Source organism: Amblyomma maculatum, chromosome 1 (genome assembly GCF_055883805.1).
Source record: "Amblyomma maculatum isolate TAMU_Amacu chromosome 1, ASM5588380v1, whole genome shotgun sequence".
Lineage (NCBI taxonomy): Eukaryota > Metazoa > Arthropoda > Arachnida > Ixodida > Ixodidae > Amblyomma > Amblyomma maculatum.
Window position 1 is genome coordinate 267,238,741 of NC_139344.1, and position 22,934 is coordinate 267,261,674.

General features: G+C 43.7%; 2 protein-coding genes across 17 annotated transcripts in view; both read right to left on the minus strand.

The window, feature by feature from the left end:
• Positions 1–11,245, minus strand: part of Vps51 (vacuolar protein sorting 51) — a 65,701-nt gene extending 54,456 nt beyond the window's left edge. Inside the window, exons 1-8 of one of the 3 annotated variants that reach the window (XM_084591174.1) lie at positions 11,130–11,245; positions 3,720–3,865; positions 3,479–3,622; positions 3,229–3,384; positions 3,088–3,161; positions 2,897–3,029; positions 2,749–2,837; positions 2,552–2,675 (exon numbers count right to left, since the gene is read on the minus strand). In XM_084591174.1, coding sequence (XP_084447300.1) covers positions 2,552–2,675; positions 2,749–2,837; positions 2,897–3,029; positions 3,088–3,161; positions 3,229–3,384; positions 3,479–3,622; positions 3,720–3,851 — 852 coding nt within the window. In that variant the 5' untranslated portion in view covers positions 3,852–3,865; positions 11,130–11,245. The other 2 variants (XM_084591172.1, XM_084591173.1) reach the window with 2 other exon arrangements.
• Positions 11,246–12,270: 1,025 nt separating this feature from the next.
• LOC146206480 (uncharacterized) overlaps positions 12,271–22,934 on the minus strand; it is a 72,944-nt gene continuing 62,280 nt past the window's right edge. For 12 of the 14 annotated variants that reach the window (XM_084591179.1, XM_084591181.1, XM_084591176.1 and 9 more), the window contains exons 6-8: positions 20,433–20,536; positions 19,890–20,020; positions 12,271–14,536 (exon numbers count right to left, since the gene is read on the minus strand). In XM_084591179.1, coding sequence (XP_084447305.1) covers positions 14,457–14,536; positions 19,890–20,020; positions 20,433–20,536 — 315 coding nt within the window. In that variant the 3' untranslated portion in view covers positions 12,271–14,456. Of the gene's footprint in view, positions 14,537–19,889; positions 20,021–20,432; positions 20,537–20,606; positions 20,766–22,934 lie in introns of those variants that run through there. The other 2 variants (XM_084591183.1, XM_084591184.1) reach the window with 2 other exon arrangements.

A 22,934-nucleotide genomic window follows, 5' to 3' on the forward strand; every position in this document is an offset into this window, starting at 1 on the left:
CGTGTCACTGTAGCATTTTGCACAGACTATCTCCGGTACCTGATCAAAACACTGGGCTCCTTTGCTTAAAAAGGCCTTCCCTGGACAGTGGCCCCTTAAGATGAACTGTTTTGTCAGTCCTTCCGCTAAGAAGAACTTCAGCAGTGACCGTGAATCACAGTGACTATGCGCAACGACACTCATAGGGCATTCGCTTTACACTGTCAAGTAAAAAAACAAAAAAGCACACCCCCACCAGATGGCTCCCACACACCATGGCAGAGAACTGCAAAGAAGCTGTCTTTCGGGAGCATGCTTTCTAGGGGAGGGGTGTAGGAAGCTTTCTTCACAGTGCAGAAGAGGCAAGGCACTATCGTGCCTGTACTGGCAGTATCTCAGTATCACTCAAGTGTTATGCACCACAGACTGCCTCCCACAGACTAAAAGGTGTGTATATGCAAAGTGCACTTGCTTGTTAACATGAGGTTTAAAACCTCCAAGGCGACATTTTAAAATGACACAGCATTATACCCCGCATTATCGTGGTGCAGGAATGGCCTAATACAAGTGCTGGCAGATTGTCTGCGGCATACTTTCAGGCACGTGGTGTGCCCACTCAAGAAATGTGTAATAGCTATACTGCAGATGGAGTGAGATAAGAGAGAGGCACACAGCTACACTGCTAGGAACATTTGACAGCTGGAACCAACTAGTAATTGTTCCATAAACCAACTTGACCAGTGACCACGCCAGCTCACTTCATGCATGGAGCAATAAATATGCTATTTGCAATTATGCTCTTTTTGAAATGCTATTTTATTGTTTTCATATACATAGCATATACATGGACACACCTAGCATACTCGCATATCTTTTTTAGAAGCACTCAGGTTAAGATCAACTAATCACCTGATCCATTCAAGTTCGTCTCAAGGGGAACTACTGTATACTGCAGAATGTTGTTATTCCCACAGTACATATCGTCTTGCACTACTTGAGGGAGCCCGCAGGGGTAGCGCAGTGGTTAGTGTGTTCGACTACTGTGCCCAAGGCAGGGGTGGAAGCAGGCTTGGCTATTTTGCACCTGCTCAGGAAGCAGTAATAATGCCGTTTTGGAGCAGCTTTGGAGCAGTAAAACAAGAGTTTTGGAGCATGTTTTTAGAATCAAACACTTTCAATAATTGCAATTTTCTATTTCTGACATACAAAAAGTCCACTTTGATTCTCTCCCCCCCCCCCCCCCCCCTCTTTTTGTTTTTCTTTCAAATTTCAATACTCGGCTTGACTGTGCATGCATCTCTGACAAGGCAAGACAAACAGCCAAAACATGTACAGATGCTTAAAATATTGCAGCTGACCTGAGCAACAGTTTGGAACAATACTAGCAAATGGAATGCTTTTTTCTACGCTTCACATCTGAAAATCAAGTCTGATTAAAAGCTTTTGGCCACTTGATAGATTCAAACGTGGAGTTTACCAAAGTACTTTGGTGAACTCAAGCACCACCACTAGATTGGAATTCACATCAATGAGCAGCACATTTATGCTATCTTATACACATCCTTTTCAATCCTATGCTTTCTTATGCTTGTGTTGATAAATTCCTGAGCATTAGTCAGTGCTACCTGTAAGAATTGACAGCACTCGGATAGCCTTTTCTCCTCTTTAGATTATTTACTTCGTAATCTTCTGCCAGTGGCTCCTCATGTTTTTGCTTTAGTGACGCTGAGGCTACCTTCAGTTCGACGCGTTAAAGATATGCCCTGTATGTCTTTCCAATGCTCCTGAGATCATTTATAGTAATTTGAACCTTCGTGGCATTGCCCTATAACGCTTCAAGCGTGCTTTTGTCTGCCATAAGCTTAACACATTTGTTATTAGCAAAGAGGCTTGATAGTGAAGTGCTTGTTTTCACAGCAGAATCATTAGAAAAACTCGTGTAGTTCATTGCAGACAGAACAGTTTCCTAGGTGCACTGAGTCGTAAAACCAGGTTCTGCTAAATTTGATGGCAAAACATTAAGCTTTGGAGCAGTTTTGGAGCAATATTGCATTTTAGAGCAGGATGGAGCAGGGAAAGCAGTTTGTAGCAGAATGGAGCAGCGCTTCCACCCCTGTCAAGGATGCGGGATCGAATCCCGGCCACGGTGGCTGCTTTTCGATGGAGGTGAAAAGCTAGGCACCCTGGTGTGCTGTGCGATGTCAGTGCACGTTAAAGGACCCCAGGTGGTCGAAATTTCCGGAACCTCTACTACGGTGCCTCTCACAGCGACATGTTAAACCCCATAAACCAAACCAAATCAAACTACTTAAGGTGACCTTATGCTCCAGGCTAAAATGTTGCTTTCGTCGGTAAACTAAGCATTATGTAACAAAGCACCATAAATCACGCTAATGTCCCTTCTGCGGTGCCTCTGTAGATGCTACAATTCCATGCCGCTAAATCCTAGAAGGCCCAGTTTACATATACAAAATATTTCCCCTCTTATGCAGGTTGTTGGCAACACATCAATGATAAAAAAAAAGTGAAATTTTGGTTTTTACATTTTTCTACAAAACATAACATTTCTTACCATAGGCAAGTCAAGCACTGCATCTTTTCCATTTCTTTCTGTAGCACCTTGGCTCGCAGGATCCATCAGCATCTGTACTTGATGTTGCAATTCTTTTAAGTCCCGGTCCAATGGGCGCCGTGCGCTGAGAATGTTACAATATTACAATGTACCAAACTTGACAGCAGTGCAATAAATTTTGCAAAATGAAGGCATACTTCAAAAGGTAGTCGGTGCACAATGTGCTTGTTGGCTCACGAAGCTGAAACAAAAGTTCCACAACAGCAGACAATTCTCTGCTGGTCACCTATAAGAGAAGAGTTTGGTTAAACTTTTCACTTCAGTATATTGATTTACTGTCATTACCTCTGGCTGGTGGAACTTCTTCCGAAGACGCTCCCGGAGTACTTCAACAATAGCAGCACAGTCATCATGTATTCCAGAAAACGATGGCATGTGCTTGTACTGCTTAAGCACTTTCTGAGCTTTCGTATAGTACCTGCAAAGTACCGCCCACATGTTATATATGCTATCAAATAACATTTACTCAAACATACATTACTGCCTCTTCATAGGATTCATTTTCAATGCAGGCTTTCAGTCGTGGTGGTAGTTCAAACAGGAGTTGAAGCTGAAATAAAAATTTAACAAAGCATACCAGTTTTAAATTTGTAAAGAATATCATCCTCAAAAGCTACCTTTTTCAGTAGAGAATGGGTACTCGACAGCTTGATCATTTGCTCCCTTCTTCCTTGCAATGTGCCAGCAATACTACTGCTGAACTTGGCAATTGTTGCCATGTTTGATGACAGGTGGTCCATTTCTTCCTCCATCCTTTTAAAATCATTTTTCATCTAGCAGCAAAAAAAAAAAAAAAAAGAATGGCTAATCGCTCTGCAAAGCATGCACATGTTACTAAGTACAACGATTTGCCAACCGTGCTGTTACCTTACGAATGGTGTCTGTAGCACTAATGAATTTGTTGTAGTTTTCATAAACCAGTGTCTGCATTTCACCGTCCAGTGCTTGAATCTGTTTGTATATCTCCTGCTCTTTATCCATCAAATCTGTTAGCGTGCATTCCTTGAGCAGCTATCAAATGAGAGAAATGCGGAGTTAGTGCATGCCGCGACGGACGCCTAGGAAATTACCACCGGTGGTAGGAGATAAATCACAAACACGGTGTCACCTTGTTCAAGTACAAATCAGGGTTGAAATCTGATCCATTTATGTCGTACGGGTTAAACCCAGCATCCGCAGATTCTGCTGAGCCGTGGTAAAACTGCTTCAACAATTTCCTCTGATTTTTCTTCCGCAACATTTCCTTTTCGTCCCCTGAAACGACATTCATAATCGAAATCTGTATTACTGATAACCAATTACACCAAGCAAACTAGCAGTGAAAAAGCGATCGCATTGGCTTTCGTTCCTGTACCTTAGTTGAAGACAACCGAAATTAAACGGCACAACCAAAGGCCAATCGTGTTCAAGCCTACAACTTTTGACACCTACAAACTATATTAGCCTACGCTGTTATCATTCCGTATTTAGACCACAAACTCAGAGGTTGCTCAGAGTTTCAGACTGAATTGAATGGCATGTGCAAAAGCATTTCACACTAACAGATACATTCGCAATTGCACCCGAAACCATACCTGACAGTTCCTTCGCCATTGTTGTGATCACATGGCCCCATCATCATCATCATGGCATCAGCTTTTTAACTTAAGCAGTTGGAAACCTAACAAAGTTCTGAACCAAAATTTTGACTAGACTTGAAGCTACGTTTTTTATACCAACCAATTGTCCTGCTACCTAGGTACTGAATAAACAATTGTCTTTTTATAATAATTTAAAATTATGCAGTTTACTTTAAAGCCACAAGTGGCGCAACAGTCTGCTAAGATTCAGTTCTGGTGAATTATGGTTTTGGTTTAGGATTGATCTCCACACCATAATCTCCACTATGGTAGTGTTTTCTAGTTCACTCTAACTAGAGGCTAGATGCTGCTAGAGAAGACCTCAGGAGACACACTACTCATTGACTTTACCAATGCAAAAGTGAGCAAGAATTATAAAAGGTACGTAACTATACTCCGTTTCAAACATCAGGCAGGTGCAACGCAGCGAAAGCTACGCACGTAGTCCGCAAGAAAAAAAAGGAGGCGTATCCCTACGCGCTCGTTTTGTGGCCGAGTGGTTCCTGCGGAAACGGGCTCTATTCCAAGGATACACATTTGCAATAACTTGCTTCGCATGCCTAGACATCTTCGCAGTGCGGATCTTATGGAAAAAATGCGCACCGAAGAACCATTTTCTCAAAAAGAGATGCGCAGAGCGAAGGTAAGCGAAGGGCACTACCAGCGCCATCTAGTGGCACAGATGGCAAGGTTACGGGGCAGCGAAAACGCGACACGAACGAAAATGACAAAAAACATACAAATTCACCGAATCCAATCCTTTCTCACTAAAGAAGGTGCTCTTTATGAAGTTGATGGGAAATGTAACATGTATTAAGCTTGCAGACAAAATAACTCTTATTTCCTCTCGTCAAGAGCAGGCACTATTTTTCTTCGCGGATGCGGAGAGCGCAAACAAGAGCTGTGGCTTTGGCAGTGTTAGAGTGAGCTAGAATTGGGTAGTGGGCTCACTCCTCAGCCGGCGCCATACACACGGCCGGTCTCGAGGGAGAGCTCGAGACCGGCCGTGCCATACATTGCGATGACGCCGCCTATGTCAGCATATTCTAGTTCTGCGCGCCTCCGCAGGGGGCCGCCACCGCCGCCTTCACTTCAATGTAGCAGCGCGCGGCACATGGCGGCACAGGGCTGTATCTACAAGCTAACAGGAAAAACAAAGAAACCCTGCAAAAGCTGAAAACATCGGTTAATATGTCAATTAGGCTAATCAGAAGAATTGCCAACCGTAGGAAAGAGTCAAAGAAAAAGACCTCTGTAGGATAGTGCAGGCATTTGTCCTGAACAGGATGGTGTATGCGCTACCATACCTAAAACTAGATGCTGCGGAGAAAGGCAAAGCCGAGACAATAATTAGGCAAGCATAAAAAGTAGCCCTGGGGTTGCCAAACTACACATCGACAGACTCATATGGGACTGGGAATACATAATACACTAGAGGAGCTCAAGGAGGCTCACCTCACAATGCAAAAAGAACGGCTTAAGCACACTAAGGCAGGCAGAGCCATACTGGAGCGCCTAGGTATAGGCGTGGAACTTCCACCCGAGGACACGAAAACACAGCTACCCAAACTTCTTCGCAAGCGACTGATGATCAAACCACTACCAAAGAATATGCACCCTTCTTACCACGAAGGAAGGAGGAAAGCTAGGGCAATAGCTCTACACGAAAAATATGCAACGAGCGAAGCAGCTTTCTATGTTGACGCGGCAGAATACGCAACAAGAGGAGCGTTCGCACTGGCGGTGTTGGACGTGCACGGGAGGCTGCAGGCATCAGGGTCGGTAGTGACAAAATCTTCGGAAACCGCGGAAGAGGCAGCTGTGGCACTAGCCATAGCTAGCACCGACGCGGATACAATATTCTCCGATTCTAAATTTGCTGTCCGTAGCTTTGCGGGGGGCAGAATCTCAACTGCAGCGCAGAAAATACTGAAACTGACCAGGCAACCATACAGAGAAATTGAGGTGATATGGGTGCCGGCTCACTCGGGGAATCCGGGAAACGAGGCGGCCCACAACAAGGCTCGAGGTTGCGTCAACCGAGTCTGTGGGTCCTTCGTATCCATGGGTTACTCCAAGGAGGGGCTGGCATCTTTTCACGATTTCACCAGTCATTACGGATTGGAACGGCACAAATTTCCACCACCTGACAAAACGAATAAGGCCAGGGACCGCTTGGAGGAGACTCCAGATATAAGATATCCTTCCTTAGCCCTCACCTATTAGCAAAAATGTACCCGGATGACTTTAACCCCGCGTGCAGGTTCTGTGGCGAAACAGCCACGTATGATCACATACGGCAATGTAAAGAACCTCCACCGGAAGATCTAGTACAAACTCCTTCTCTTGAGCGATGGGAGGCCGTTCTGGTCAGCTCGGACCCGGGCATTCAAGCCTTGGCCACCGAGTGGGCCACTAAAGTCACCGCCAGCCATGGACTGGAGGCCATCTAGAACAGACCGTCTGCATCTGCATTTTGACGAATGTTTTCCAATCCAAAATGCCTTTGCCTGCCTTCCCATTCGCTGCTGTATTCTCGCTATTGCGGAGGTTTTGTTTTGCAGTGGGCAATGTGACCCAACGAATTGTGACGTAATTCTGATACGAAGATGCCACCGTGATGACAAAACCATTGTGCTAGGCTGCCGGACACGCTTACGGGAAAGGCGCCACGCACGAATAGAGATATGCGGCTCTTGGAAAATAATGGGAGCAAAATAAATCCTCCCTAATGAATATAAATACACGATGACCTGATCACATCAATTACACGTATACCAGCCTAGTTTTTCAGTTGTATTTTATTCTATGGCCTTGTGGAAACAATAAGCCAGGAGAATTCGTGCAAGCAGGGCCAGCTAGCCGGATTGTCGACAGGTTGCATCAAAGAAGCACAAAGCCAAATACGAATGTGAACAAAAAGGAGGGCCAGTAGTTGGGAAATAACTTTATTCAACACATTACTAAGTGTCAAGAATGTGCTGGTATATTTGCTAACCAAAGCCAGCATATTATAGCTGAAGTGATCATAGGCTAATATTTCACAGTACTGGGTATGTTGCTAAATAGAGTCTAATGAAATTGAACTGCGAAGCTTGTACAAGCCTGCTAATACCCTAATACGGCGTCGCCGGAAACAGCTTACTCGGCACAAACTTCCGCAACAATGGGGACTCAGCTATCGTCAGTTCAGCTTTACTGCTTCTTGAGCAAGCTCGAAAATATGACGGCCTGTGGGGCGATCATTCATGACTTGAAAACCACTGTACACGGCGCAAAGATGACAACACAAGAAAACAAAAAACGAACACGACATATGTTGTGTCCTTTCTTTTTGTTTTCGTAATGCAGTTCATGGCACGAAAGAAAAACACTACGTGAACATATTTTCGAGAAACACTGTATACGGCGCAAAAAGACAACACAAGAAATAAAAGGATATACCATGTGAGCATGTGCTGTCCTTTTCTTTCTTGTGTGGTTCTCGAAAATAAATGTTGTTTTTTTTTTTTTTCTTTCGTGCCATGAACTGTATTCGAGCAGCAAATCAACTGATGCAATCGGAGTAATAAAAGACACGCTCCAGCAAGAAATCGGATGCTTAAACCATATATACGCCTCGCCTCTCTCAGTTAAGACTAACACGGGTGCACTTTTTGTCAAGGAAGCAGGGGAGCCGCCGTTCATCAACCCGAGATGCCTATTAAATGCTTGTTTTCACACTCCTAGAGCTCCTGCCAGGTCCGAATACGAATACAGCTTTACACGTTACCCGCGCAAACCAATGTGTCTCTGTACTCTTTATTATCATGGCCGTGAATCACAAACCTCAGAAAATGGGGCTATCGAGCGCCGCAGTCATTTTCATACAAGCACCTTAATTCACTTTTCGCCAAGGACGCCGGAGAGAAATCGGACACACGTTTGCAGTTAGAAAGCTCTTAACTGATCGTATAGCACCAGTAGTAGCACAACTTGCTAATATATCCAACCTCTGCACAGCTGCCACATGCAAATCTAAAAAGTGTGGACGAAGACTGTGCGTCTTTCTAAAGCGAGAAGGCCGCGGTCGCATGAACGCAACCCCTCAACCAGCAGAGCGCTACATTGAAGTCTTCGGTGGCGCCACCTAGTGCATGTAACATACACTGCGTCAGGGAAGGAGCCCCCGTGAGCCCACTACCCCATTCTAGCTCACTTTAGCAGTGTTGCACTTGATGTATGAAACGGAGTTATACATGCATCAAACACTGCTCCATGCGACGCCCAAAAGCGAAACCACAGGAAGTAAGCGGCCTTGTCCCGAAAGTCAGCACAGTCACCTTTTGACAATGCATGAAACAAATATGCCATCAGCACAGTTTTTCGGTAAAACTGTCAATTGGTAATCAAATAGTAATTAGTAAATTGGTAATCAAACGGTAATTGTAAATAAACTTCGCACTAAAGATTGAGGGGCTTTTGTAGTGGAGGGCTGCGAAATAATTTTGATTACTTGAATACGTTTAATGTGCACTGACGTCGCACAGCACACGGACGCCTTATTATTATTATTTGAAACTTTATTGCCGCCGTTACAGGAGGTTCCCCTACTCCCCCACGGACGCCTTAACTTGCTTAGTTTTTCGGCTGCAGCTTCCGGTTACACTTAGCAGCTCGTCCATTCGATCGTCTTCTACACAACAGTATCTGTTGCGCAGTCACTTGCTCGAGAATACCAGCAAAGTCTTCAGAAAAAAGGGCCTCATGAATTTTATGGGATGGCACGTATGCCACTGCAGACGACACGTGCGGGGCATCGTCTGCTCTGCGCGCCCGTCGCGCTGGCACATTCCCGCGTTTTAAGCACAATTAAGTAAAAGATGTTATAGCTATTCTACCAGACAACCTCAAGCTTTTACGTTCCCGCGTTTTAAGCACAATTAAGTAAAATACACTATAGCTATTCTACCAGACAACGTCTGGTAGAACTATTAAACTATTAAATTTAATAGAGTCCTGAGTGCTCCTTCCCCAGTCTGGACCGCGCTGCTAGTTCGAATTGATATGAGAGTTCAATTGACAAAATTTCACAGAACTTGTTTGGGGTTAAAACAGTCACGAAGCAACCGCAGAACATGCGTACATGCTTTGTCCATACCATAATGTTCCCAAGATAGGTACAGCATCATGGTACAGTGATAGAAAAAGATTGCAGCATGGCACCCGTTCGCCTTCAACATTCATCGACACTCGCCGATTGCGTCGTAGCCCGACGCAATGACGTTCCGCGCTGCACCACATCTCATCCGCTGGTGCTGCAGCACTGGCTTTCGATGTCGTCAAAACATTGCTTCCCTGCCTATAGACTTTTTCACGACCCTTGGAGAAACCGGTTTGACTGGGCCGAGAACCAGGTGTGGGGGGGAGAATCGGCAGCTTTTTCGTGTGTTATGAGCACAGCCCAGTCTCCAATATGGCAGCGCCCTTTGGCCAATTTTGAAAAGGTCTATAGCTAGCATTACCACACACGTCGATTCCACGAATGATGAGTCAGTTCATTACTGTGACAGTAATGAAATGCTGCAACGCTTAACGCCAATTGTGTGGAATCTGTGATGACTGGCCACAAGTTCAGACTCAAAAATCCAATAATTACCAAACATTCACATTGATCGAAAATATACAATAAGTGCGGAGCGAATGGAGTAGCAATCACTATCACAAACCATTTCAAATGCTCAGACACCTCTGGAAGCTGCAACATGCAGGGCAAAAAAAGAGCAGAGTCAAACGTGTTGACGCAATTTCGGCCAGTTTGCTTTCGGCGCAGCATAAAGCAGATAATTATTTTTATCAAGATGGCGCAATTGGCGCAACTTTCCCACCCATCCATCATCCATGTCAACTGCATAGTAGCTGCTAATTGAAGCTTTTTCATCAGCACACAAACCATCATGGCTTAGAACAACCGCATTTATTCTGCCCAATGAGAAACACATAATCACTTCTAAGCTAAGATACCAATGAATGTGTTGACAATAAAAAGCACTCTAACAACATAATTCATTCTGGATAAGTCATGCATTAGGCACCATACACAATCAGCCAGAGAAAATCTGGATACTTGTATTTTAAACAAGTTCAGGGATGGTCACAGTTAATAATTTAAAGGGCACCAAAAATAAAAGCACTTTAATAGCATAAGCAGTTTCACTGCATCAATCAAAGAGCCGATAGCTACCGTATTTACTCGAATCTAACGCGCACCTTTTTTCCGATATATCGTGTCCAAAAATTGGGTGCGCGTTAGAATTGAGTACGACCCTAAATCTCCGACATCATATCGCCATCGGCATTTCAAAATGGCCGCCTGGTATGCACTTCGAGCCTACTAGCACTACTAGCTGGTCTAGCTGTCTATGCCTAGCTGCAGTAGCGTCCTTCGTGTGCTTTGGTACATGTGCTTTGGTTAGCCTACCCGTTTTCTGCGATTGACCGACCAGAGATTCGTCGAGTTCATCATGATGCCGCATTTAAAAGGAAAGTCATCGTGTGTGCAGAGACGGACGGAAATCGGGCCGCATCACGCGCATTCGGAGTTCCGGAGACATGCGTGCGGGACTGACGCAAGCAGAAGGAAAAGATTTTCGGCAGCAAGGCTACACGAAAAGGTTTCAGTGGACCGAAGCAGGGCCGGTTCACCGAAATAGAAGAGCGGCTCGCAGAATATGTTCTAGAGCAGCGAGCGGCGCAGCGGCCAGTGACGACGGACCTGCTCAAAGTCCGGGCGATGCAGCTAGCCCTACAAACAGGGCTAACGCGGAGCGACTTTAAAGCGAGCAGGTGCTGGCTGTCTAATTTTATGAAGAGAAAAGGCTTTTCTCTTCGAAGGCGGACAGGGATATGCCAGAAGTTACCTGAAGAGTACGAAGAAAAGCTGCAGTTTTCAGCGGTTCGTTCTAAGTTTGCGCCGCAAGTACGGCTACCACCTCGGCCAGATTGGAAATGCCGATCAGACACCGCTGTACTTCGACATGCCTGCCACCACAACCGTTGAAAAGAAGGGGGCGAAGCAAGTGCGCGTGTTGTCTCCCGGCCACGAAAAAACACGCGTCACCGCAATGCTTTGTTGCACCGCGGATGGACACAAGCTGCCCCCGTATCTCATATTCAGGCGCAAGACGCTCCCGAAAGGAATCGTGTTTCCGAGTGGCGTGATTGTGCGCGGCAATGAGCGGCAATGAAAAAGGTTGGATGACAACGGACTTGGTCGCCGACTGGATCGATAACGTCTGGCGCAAGAGACCCGGCGGCAGTTTGGGCCTGCGTGCGATGCTTGTGCTCGACGCTTTCAAGTGCCATCTCGACCAACGCATCAAGGACAAGCTCGCTGCGTGCAACACCGACCTTGTCGTGATACCAGGTGGCATGACATCGCAGCTCCAGCCGCTCGATGTTTGCTTGAACAAGCCAGTGAAAGATAGGATTCGGGCGCTGTACACTGAATGGCTTGTGAGTGGCTGCCATGAATTCACTCCCAGCAACAGAATGAAGCGTGCCTCGCTGCAAGAGTTCACTGGATGGGCGAAAGATGCGTGGTGCACGATACCGTCTGCCATGGTCATCAAGGCCTTTAAAAAATGTGGCATATCGAATGCCATGGACGGCACCGAGGATGAGATGCTTTGGTCCGTCAGCAGTGACAAGGAGTTGTCTGACAGCGACGAGTGAACCTTGTGCCGGCATAGTGACAATCTTGGCAAGATAAGCCGTTTCCTTTTGTGTGTGTGTTTTTTAGTGCACCGAGATTAAATCTTTGCTTTTCCAAACGAGACGAAGTTGTATTGCTGTATGAAAGCGTTAGGTGCGCGGTACTCTTTTTCGCGGAGAACGGGTGCGCGTTACAATCGGAGCTTTTTTTTTTTTTCGGGGGTGGGGGTCACGAAAAACGGGTGCGCGTTACAATCGAGGGCGCGTTAGATTCGAGTAAATACGGTAATCGAATAAACAACACACTTCACTTTTTCAACTGGCATCTCTAGAAAAAGGACAATACAATTTTACGAATGAGCAAAGCTGTATTAGAGTTCTTCCATCACCCATGTTAACAGCAGAGTAGCAGCTTACTTGAAACACTTTTTTCATCAGCATGCAAGCCATCATGGTTTAAAACAACTGCACTTAAACTGCCAATAAGACATGGAGTGTACTGCAGAAATGCAGTACAAGACAGTGGCGTCGCGAGGGATGGGGGGTGCCGCGCCTCCGCACCGGGTGCGGGTGACCCTAGCAACGCCACTGGTACAAGAACAAGAAGTACAAGCATCGCTTTAAAGGTAACCTGTAACAGCACGATTCATTAATGATACGTCATGCATTAGGCACATGCACTATGTGCCTTTAGCCAGAGAAAATCTGTACACTCAAAAAAGTTACGGGTTGCTTAGTTATAATTTAAAACAGACCAAAAATAAAAGCACTTAAATAGCATGCATCAATCAAAGAGTCAATAGCAAATCCAATGCACTGGTGAACAACATACTTCACTTCTTCAACTGGCATCTCTAGCAAAGGTGACAGTACAATTTTACGAACAAGCAAGGCTGCATCAAAGTGCTTCCATCATCTATGTCAACTGCAGAGTAGCAGCTTACTAGAAATATTTTTTTATCAATATGCAAACCATTATGGTTTAGAACTGAATTTAAACTGCCAATAAGACAGTTTAAATGCAGTACAAGAACAAGAAGTACAAGTATCGCTTCAAGAGTAACCTGTAACAACAAAATTCATTACTGTACATCATGCATTAGGCATGTGCACCATGTGCCTTTAGCCAAAAAAATCTGTACACTCGAAAAAATTACGGATTGCTTACAGTTATAATTTACAGCAGACCAAAAATAAGAGCACTTAAATAGCATGCATCAATTTGATTGCATCGATCAAAAAGTATATAGAAATTCCAATGCACTGGTGAACAACATACTTCAGTTCTTTAACTGGCATCTCTAGAAAAGCTGACAGTACAATTTTACGAACAAGCAAAGCTGCATCAGAGTGCTTCCATCATCTATGTCAACTGCAGAGTAGCAGCTTACTAGAAATATTTTTTTATCAATATGCAAACCATTATGGTTTAGAACTGAATTTAAACTGCCAATAAGATAGTTTAAATGCAGTACAAGAACAAGAAGTACAAGTATCGCTTCAAGAGTAACCTGTAACAACACAATTCATTACTGTACATCATGCATTGACATGTGCACTATGTGCCTTTAGCCAAAAAAAATATACACCCGAAAAAATTACGGATTGCTGACACTTATAATTTACAGCAAACCAAAAATGAGAGCACTTAAATAGCATGCATCAATTTGATTGGATCGATCAAAAAGTATATAGAAATTCCAATGCACTGGTGAACAACATACTTCACTTCTTCAACTGGCATCTCTAGAAAAGGTGACAGTACAATTTTACGAACAAGCAAAGCTGCATCAGAGTGCTTCCATCATCTATGTCAACTGCAGAGTAGCAGCTTACTAGAAATATTTTTTTATCAGCATGCAAACCATTATGGTTTAGAACTGCATTTAAACTGCCAATAAGACAGTTTAAATGCAGTACAAGAATAAGAAGTACAAGTATCGCTTCAAGAGTAACCTGTAACAACACAATTCATTACTGTACATCATGCATTAGGCATGTGCGCTATGCGCCTTTAGCCAAAAAAAATCTGTACACTCGAAAAAGTTACGGATTGCTTACAGTTATAATTTAAACAGACCAAAAATAAGAGCATTGAAATAGCATGCATCAATCAAAGAGCCAATAGCAAATCCAATTCAATGGTGGACAGCACTCTTTGCTTCTTTCACTGGCATCTCTGCTTACAGCAAGAGATCTGCCAACCCAAAGATGTAACAGAGTTCATATGAAATGTTACAATCCCTTGTCAAACAGCAAGAGGCAAACTGAAAATACAACAACAGTTTAAATCTTCTAGACGTATTTACAGTCCACATGGAGAAATATACAGATGCGTAAACAGAACCAATGTGATCACACAAACATGAAGATCTCATTCACTCCAGCAAGCGGCTGATGACCAGGCCTCTTGTCCCAGGTGTCAATAGTCAAACCTGCCATACACACATCACACAAACAGAATAAGAAGCAGGTAACAGGATGGTTGGTGACCCATGAAGATATGTGCTTGCTGCAGCTCTTCACCGCAGGCGTCACTTTTCTAGCCTGCTACGTGTGCTACGTTCACTTCCACGTCCACCAGCAGGTTCTGGATCCCATGAAGCACAGATTGCTGAAAAAAAGAGATATTTCTTTTGTGGGCTGTAGCAATGCAATGCAAATTCTGGGCCCAAGCTCTGCAAGGATTTTGAACAGAAAATTTCATATAAATAGCGCCTCCAACAGTAAGTTGTGCACATGCATGAAAGCACACTGCACCGGCACTAGTGTAGAAGTGGACTGAAGAAAATGGAAAGAAAAAAAAAAAGGTTGAGAACATGCACATTTTATTTCTGCCTCCTTCACATGCTTTGGACTAAGAAAATAAATGCAAAGAAGATGCTCATTATGTATGGACCAGAAGATAAGCAGTCAAAGCAATACCCAAAGATGCACACACAGGCTCACAGTATGCTGCCTCAAAAAACTGTGCTGAACACCAATTCATTCAATGAACATGACCTTACGTTATTTCACACTGGCCGTACATTTTCTACCTTATGTATGGAAGCCAAGGTGTGTGTCCAAGTGAATATTATAGAGGGAGCTCATGTTAATGCTTTAAAGTCTAGAGAGACTGTAACAGGCCAAAAAGTGAACAAAGGTTAACAGATTACAGTTCACAGATGTCAAATATGCAAATTTTATCAAGAAGAGGGCTTTACTAAGGGGCAGAAAATAGTGCAAACAGCAAGCACCTCAGGCCTTCTGAATATGCAAACTCATTGTCTGGATAAGAGACAGGGTGAACATGCACAGACTCTATTGAACCAAAATTCCTTGGGAACGAAAACGTGCACCTTAAAAAAATAACTACCATACCAAAGAAAAAAATATTGTACCTTTGGCCATCCCAAAAGTATACAAGGAAGCACCTAGGTATATAAATCTTTTGCCTATTAATTGCTACAACTAAGAATAAAATTGAAATAAGTCATTCAAATGAAAGAAGCGTGCACTGGGGAAAAAAAAAGTTAGTACATAGCAGGAATGCCACTTACATTAATCTGAAATCAACATCACATACAGTGACTAGACAAAACAGTGCTCCCTGTGAAAATGCTTCTTTTCTGGCATCAACAAACAATGCTACAGACTGCACTCAAAACAAGAAGTGTTCCAAATAAGTTAGTAACACTATCTGGTAATTAGGGTTCTACTCAGGCAAGTTCAGATACTCTTTTCTGAGGTTTATATACAGGGTGTTACAAAAAAGACTAAGTAATTTAAAAAATAGTAGGCTCGAAACATACAAACAATATTTGCAGGAACACACTCTCTGCCCAAGTGGACATAACTTGCTGCAAAACGTCTCTAGTTATGAGTGTCATTAACAAAATTTCATAAATTACCTTTTTATCTATCGTAGTTGGACGCTTAATTCCAATGGGCAGTTTGATGCCGTAGACGAGGCGATGCCAAATCAGTTATTGAAACGATGAAAAAATCATTTTCTAGAGTCATGCAGCTCGATGAAATTCGACGTTTGTTTCTGCACGCAACCGAAACTGAGCGCACGAGGAGCGCCGGAAGTATGGCGCAAGTGCAACGTCAGCTGGTGACGTGTTGTAATGGGTGCAGCGCCTAATTCGAAACGCGTGTGCTAATTTCCCTGACTAGGGAGCCTAGGCACTTGAGCTTAGACTGCGTGCGGCGGTATCGCCTACTTGGTCACTCGGCATAAGAAAAGGATAGTCATCGTTAGCCGCGAGGATATCGGTTCTGAGAGCCGCAGTTTTATTTTTGTATATTTGCCACTTCTGTTATGACTGCCCGGCATGCTCAATTTGAGTCGTCATCATGCATTCATTTACTCATTAGGTTGAGCTTCCAGTTTCCCATAATCCCTGCATATGGGGTGAACGGTGTCACAAAAAAAGGTATCTCCACGTAGCAAGGGGGGTTTGAGCGACAGTGGCTGTATGCTATCAGGCTGTTGTTCTTGCGGTTGTTCTAAGCATGAATTAGCTCCTGTTTCTCAGAAGGCCCACACATTTGCATTTGAGATGCTTTTTTTTTGAAGTGCGCATTTGACAAGGCCATTGCTGAGCAAGTGTTTCAAATCACTTCAATGTGTGGAAATGCCGCCCGAGATTAAAGCGTCACGTCGCATTGTGTTAATTGTGGGGATGGCCACGCCAGCGCAACTCCGGTACTCCACTGTCGAGAAGGTGGACATTGTGATCACTTATTTCAGCGCAGTAATGGACATGGGAGCTGGTATCCATACTTTATACTGTCCAACAACCTGGGCCCGTATTCCGAGTTTGCATCGCTATCTAAGTATTGTTATCTCACGTGACCTCGAGTCATCTGATTGGTCGAAACGCCGGAACTGGGTGTTGCCACTGCGGAACCGGAAGAGGTGACAAAATCATTTTCCAGCATTTCCACCAATCAGGTGGCTCAAGGTCGGGGAGATAGCGACACTCACGATAACGACGCAAACTCGGAATACGGGCCCTGGTCGCTGTGTGCCGACCCTTCCCTCATTGATATCGATATTTAATCGAATTAAGACTACTTTCAGTTCATGTTCAGAAAAAAGACCAATGAGTGGAATTGATGACATTGATGTCCTCGCAACGTTGCTCTCAGGCCGGGAGCAAATGTTAGGTAAGTTGTCAACACGTACGGAGCCAGCCCGGCTCCACTTTGGTCATTTTCAAGACACAGCTGCAAAGCCTATGTGTGTCTTCAAATGAATCTGACAAGTCAAATGAATGATGACTTTGAGAAATGGATTTATTTTTGCGAATGGCACCTAATTAAATTTAATGAAGACTGAATTTCTGCACAAATGCTTGGGATAGACGAGGCCTAAGCAGGAGCTCGAATGTCAATTTACACAATGCCCATTATTGGCGTGACAAGAGCCCACATTGGCTATATGTCAGCACAAGCATGAAGTATGACTGTGAGAAAATGTTCAGTGAGGCATTTATGACGGCTGTATTGTCGGTCCTTCATCGACGGAAGTCTTATGGGAAAAGTACACATACTGCGTTCTAAACGGCGCCATCTCTGAATTTGCAGCCGAGCTATCACTGGTCATGAAAAAAAAAATTATTGTTTAAGCTTTGGCATGAAAAAGCCCCACCGCATTTTTTTCCTTCGGCCTTGTAATTCCAGGATAGAACCTTTCCCAACTAAAATATTGAGCGTGGGAGAAAAACAACCTGACCTTCTAGGTCGTCACTCAATTTCTCATCACTGAATACCTTCCTCAGCGGATATGTTAAGAACAAAATTTTCAACTTTACAGAAATAACACCAATAAAAATAATGCCAATATACCAGCACTGTTTAGCGCTCAACAGCAATCTGCACGCTGTCACTGAAGCGTGGTGCGTTCCTTTCACAAAGCTAGCGACGCAATTAAAGAGATAAAAAAAGCTCCCTCCGGAAGTGATCCAACTGGCAGAGTGCCAGGCCAGCGGTTATCAAGGCTCTCAAAATCGGCATTCCCATAGCTGACATGACTATCCTTTCTGTTACGTCGAGCAACGAAGCAGACGATAACGCCGGCCGCGGTCTAAGCTTAGCGGCGAGGCTCCCTAGCCAAGGAAGTTAGGACATGCGTTTCGAATCGGGCGCTGCATTCATTACGACACATCACCAGCGTAAGTTGCGCTTGCGTCACACTTTAGCCGATCCTCGTGCGCTCAGTTTCGGTTGCGGGCGGAAAAAAACGTCCGATTTCCTCGCACTGCAGGGCCCTAGAAAATGAGTTTTTCTACGTTTCAAAAAGTGATATGGCTTCGTATTGTTAATGTCATCAATTTTTCATTGGAACTAACTGCCCAAACACAATAATAAGAAAGTTAATTAGTTGGTTTTGTTAATTACATGAATAATTAGAGGAGTTCTGCAGAATATTATGTGGGCCAGGAGAGGGAGTGTGTTCCCGAAAATATTTCATTTGTATTGTGTACCGACTATTTTTTAATTACTTAGTCTTCCCTGTAACACCCTGTGTATGTGTGTATGTATATGTATATATATATATATATGTGTGTGAAAAATCTGAAAATTATCAGAACTACTATGTTGTGATGCACAAGACTTAACACTTTATGGTCTTTACTGAGTTAAAATTTCAAATAACTACCTCTAACATAGAAATAAGCATTTCTTTAAAGGAAAAAGAAAAAAGCTTTCTAAACTACTTAGTGACAAAAGCATTATGCAGCTCTCCCCAACTTGCTATACCAATACAGTAAAACCCCAATATTGTTACACATATGCAGAGTAAGATCCAGTTGCTGTGAACCCTTTTCGTGGTCTAAATGGCTTTGAATTAACACTGCTTTAGGGCAAGTGTAATTTCCAGTGCCTTCACAACTGCACCAAAAATTTTTCTGTTCAAGGAATGGAAAATCATGGAAAATTTTGTTTCCCCTCATCAGCATAATTGTTAAACCTGCAAGGCCTACCACACCTCCTTATGGTGTCCTTCACAAACCAGGTTGCTTCCGTGCGTATGATTAATTAAAACAAAATGAGTGGGGCCAGTCAGGATCACACCCAGTTGTTGACAGCATGCTGGCTACACACACTGACATTCCGTATGGTGCTGTAATTTGTTCTGCAGCCCGCCAGCGCAGAGTGGCTGTGCGGCAGCGGTTCTCGATGACTACCAGCGCACCACTTTCTGAGCTTCAGCCATGTGCTCGCAGCCACGTCTTTGAGGAAAGAGCAAGCCAAGGTGTGTGACAAGTGCAAGATACTACCATTTGGAAATATTGCAATGTTTTGCTGCCGCTTAGACCAACTAGGAATTCATAACTGCGGAATGTTTAGTAAGTATGCGAACCACACTTCTGCGCATAGTTCAAACAGTGAAAGCACTGTACAAATTGAATCGAATAGCAAATACTACTATTAAAACTATTTGAAATTATGAATAATTGTGCACCCCTATTTGAAAGGTAATAAGGCTGAACTGTGCTAATGAATACTAGCTGAGCAAAATATTTGTGGTGACATTCATTTTCATTTATCAGCCAGTGAGCTTCACTTATTTAGCAAAATTCATGACCATAGTAAGAAGGCGTCCCTATACAATATCAGCAAACACAACATTAAGATACTATATAAATGCGAAAGAAAATATTTTTAACTATGCGAGTTTCTTTTCAGTGCCACCCGAGGAACCCCAAGCCATGCAGGAAGAATCGCACCCTGTTTAATGTTATAAGCACCAATCCTGTGAGTTGAAAATTCACATTAGGGACAAGACCGCACTACTACACCTTGTCATTGAGCCCTGCTCCCAAGTGCCAGAGTTTTTAATGCTATCGTGCCATGCACAACACAATGCTCTCAAAAGCACCAACAGTGTTGAAAGGAAGCATTCAATCATGCTCAGTATAAACTCAGCAGCTGCCACTTGACACCCATCAGCTCAAGAAAGAATGTCTAACCTGCACCGTGCTTTTCGACATACTGAAGGGCTTTCAATAATCGCAGTGTCTCGTCCGCAGATCTGTACAAGTTCACATCATTGACTGTGACCTGACGAACCATGCCCTTGGGGTCAATAATAAAAGACGCCCTGCGAAAAACGAAAACACACAAAAAAGTAATTTTTCATGAGATATCAGAACACATCAATGCAAAGGTTTTGCGCAATAGTGGAGGCCCAGAATGGCCTTCTCCATAGGCATGCCACGATCCACTCAACAGCACCACAAGCAATCAATCTGTAAAACAGGGGCTCTCTACAGAAAGGCATAGCCGCACCTAACAACTTTATCACAGCAGTTACTGGTACTCTCCTTCATGGCCAGGTGGGCTAGATGTCCATTTCACACCCTGCAGGCCAGTATCTGATGCTCATTACCACGGCCGGTCCTCTATTTCAGGAGTCACAGCAAACCAACTATGTTTAAATAGGATGCTGTTATGGCCACTTATGATCAGCACAAGAAAAATATGTAAAATTTGTATGAAAATAGCTGACCCACCTCAGTGCAATACCAAAATCTTCAAGAAGGACATTGTAGTCCTTCGAGATCTTCTTCGTGAAGTCAGACAGCAAGGGGACGTTGATCTTCCCAAGGCCTCCAAGCTGAAAAATGCCAAGCCTCCATTTCAAACCACACAAAAAGTTACCATATCCAATGCCTTCCCATGATACCCCACCTTAGCAAGAGTCAGGGACCTGCAGAATGAAGCCAAGTTGGCTCATAACCCATGATTCCATTGCCACCTTTTTTCCAAAGGATACCGACAAGGCCCAAAAATTTCCCAGGATTTGACGGCACAAATTTTTTTTCTGGGGTTTCTTCCTCCTGTACCTGGGAAATTGTGCAGAGAAATTACCAGCTAAATGAAGCTGCAGTCAAGTTCAATGTACATTTTTCATGCCCACACTCAGATTGTCACCTTCCTAGTGTCAAAGTTTGTCACCTCTGACAAACCAGTCAGTACGATCGCTAGATAAAATGGTGAACATCTCATGAACATGTATTACAGAGTTCCGGATTGATCCTACATGAAGCTATAATGCTACTGGGATCCTCTTTACCAGCCCAGGAAGCTCTGAAATTCACATTTTATCTTTTGGGATGCTGCTCAGCTCCCTTGCCTTATAACAGTGAATTTCCACACATGCCTTGAAAACTCCTACCTTTGGGACTAAGTTCAGCCAAAGGAAAGCATCCTAGGCAGGGCAGATAAGGTCATTATCAGGAAGGGGAAGACACGTGGTTGAAACAACTTTTTTCATGAAGGCCTCAGCCTCCTATAGGGCATGTTGGGCTGGACGATACATCCTGTGGTCAGATATACATTGGCAAACGGGACGATGTATTACCACACAACTCAGAGAACATCTCAACTCATTAGAATCTAATCGCTCCATTAATCTAGTTGATCATTGCTGAGAGTGTCAATCCTGTTTTCCGTCCTTGCATTTTACTGACATTTTGTACAAACACCCCGACCAGTTGACCAGGGAAATCATTGAGGCGTATAATATGGCAAAGAAAGATTGTGTGTCAGCAAACCATCCCTGCTCCTGCATGACTGTGAGGTTGCATATCTGGATATCACATAGTAACACGTGCGTTTTGGTTTTGGTGTTATTGTTTTCTGTTTCCTTATATAAGTGTTTCCTGTGCTTAAACTTTAGTTGAGAGTCAGCGCTTGTTCCTGTGGTTTCTTCCTTTCTTTCACGTTCGTTCTAGCTGTTTTTTGGAAAATGTATTACCAACTCGGCCCGCTAAGCTATTCTCCAAGAATAACTAATCGAATTCCAAGGGAAGGAAAGCATAGCAGGGGGTGGATGAGGTTAAGAAGTTCACAGGGGTCAAGTGGATGCAGCTAGCACAGGACCGGGTTAATTGGAGGAAAATGGGAGAGGTTTTTTCCCTGCAATGGGTATAGTCCGGCTGATGACAATGAATCGTAGGCTCACTACTAAGTTGTTTGAAAAAATCATGTATGATTGTGTAATTGCTAGTACAACATAATTTTTCTTTAATTTCTACACTGAGACCTGATTTCATACACTGAAAAATGGAAATGTGCCAGTTGGCAAGCACCTAAAAATTTCAGCGCATGAAAAGCCAAAGTGCATCTTTGATGGAATAGATGTATCTACATAAGAAAAAATAAAGATGACAAAAGCCTGGATGCCAAAATATTAAAAGCAAACTTTCAGCAAAAGCACACTGGCGATAAAAGTACACCAGCGTACTGCATGCGTGAGGAAACCCCCAAATGAATGCATACAAGACACTGGCACCAATCAAGAGTCAAAAAGCACAGCATACATGGGACAGAGGGAGGCAACCGCCCTGTGCTGTCACCTCCCTTTGTCCCTTGTCTCTGTGGTTTTTAATTCCTGATCTCTCTTGCATTCACATACTTTTCTCTACTCTTCAAGTGGGCGAAAGTGCGGCATTTTGAGGTTGCTTCACTGCAAAATATGCGAGGTGAAGCAACTTCAAAATGCGACGGAACAGTTCGTGAAAAAGCCCCACTCCTACAGCATCACACAGCGGTAAATGCCGCAGAGGCACTTACGACTTTAGAGCAAGTTTTAAACATTCCTGACAGCGTGTGCAAAGCAAGGCACTCGATGAAACCACAAACTATTGTCATTACAGACATTAATAAAGCACTAGTGTACATGCATGGATTGATGTATTATTGCTATTTTGTCTATCAATTACTGTCTCTATGAAGCAGTACCACTTAAAGCTAATTAAATGACAAACAACAGTTTTAGTAACCTTTTCAGTGTCACTGACCGACCAGTAAGGTTTAGTAACCCCCCCCCTCCTCAACGTGTCATTGATGCACACATACATTCTCTTCCGGTGTGTCCAAAAATTCGTGCCGGAGTGCAAAGCTGATGTGCTTGGACATGTTATGACATCTGTCGAATTGTTTTAGAAGCTCATACCATCGACCTATGCTGCTGAGATACATATACTGAAGAGTGCGGAGTGACTGCGCCC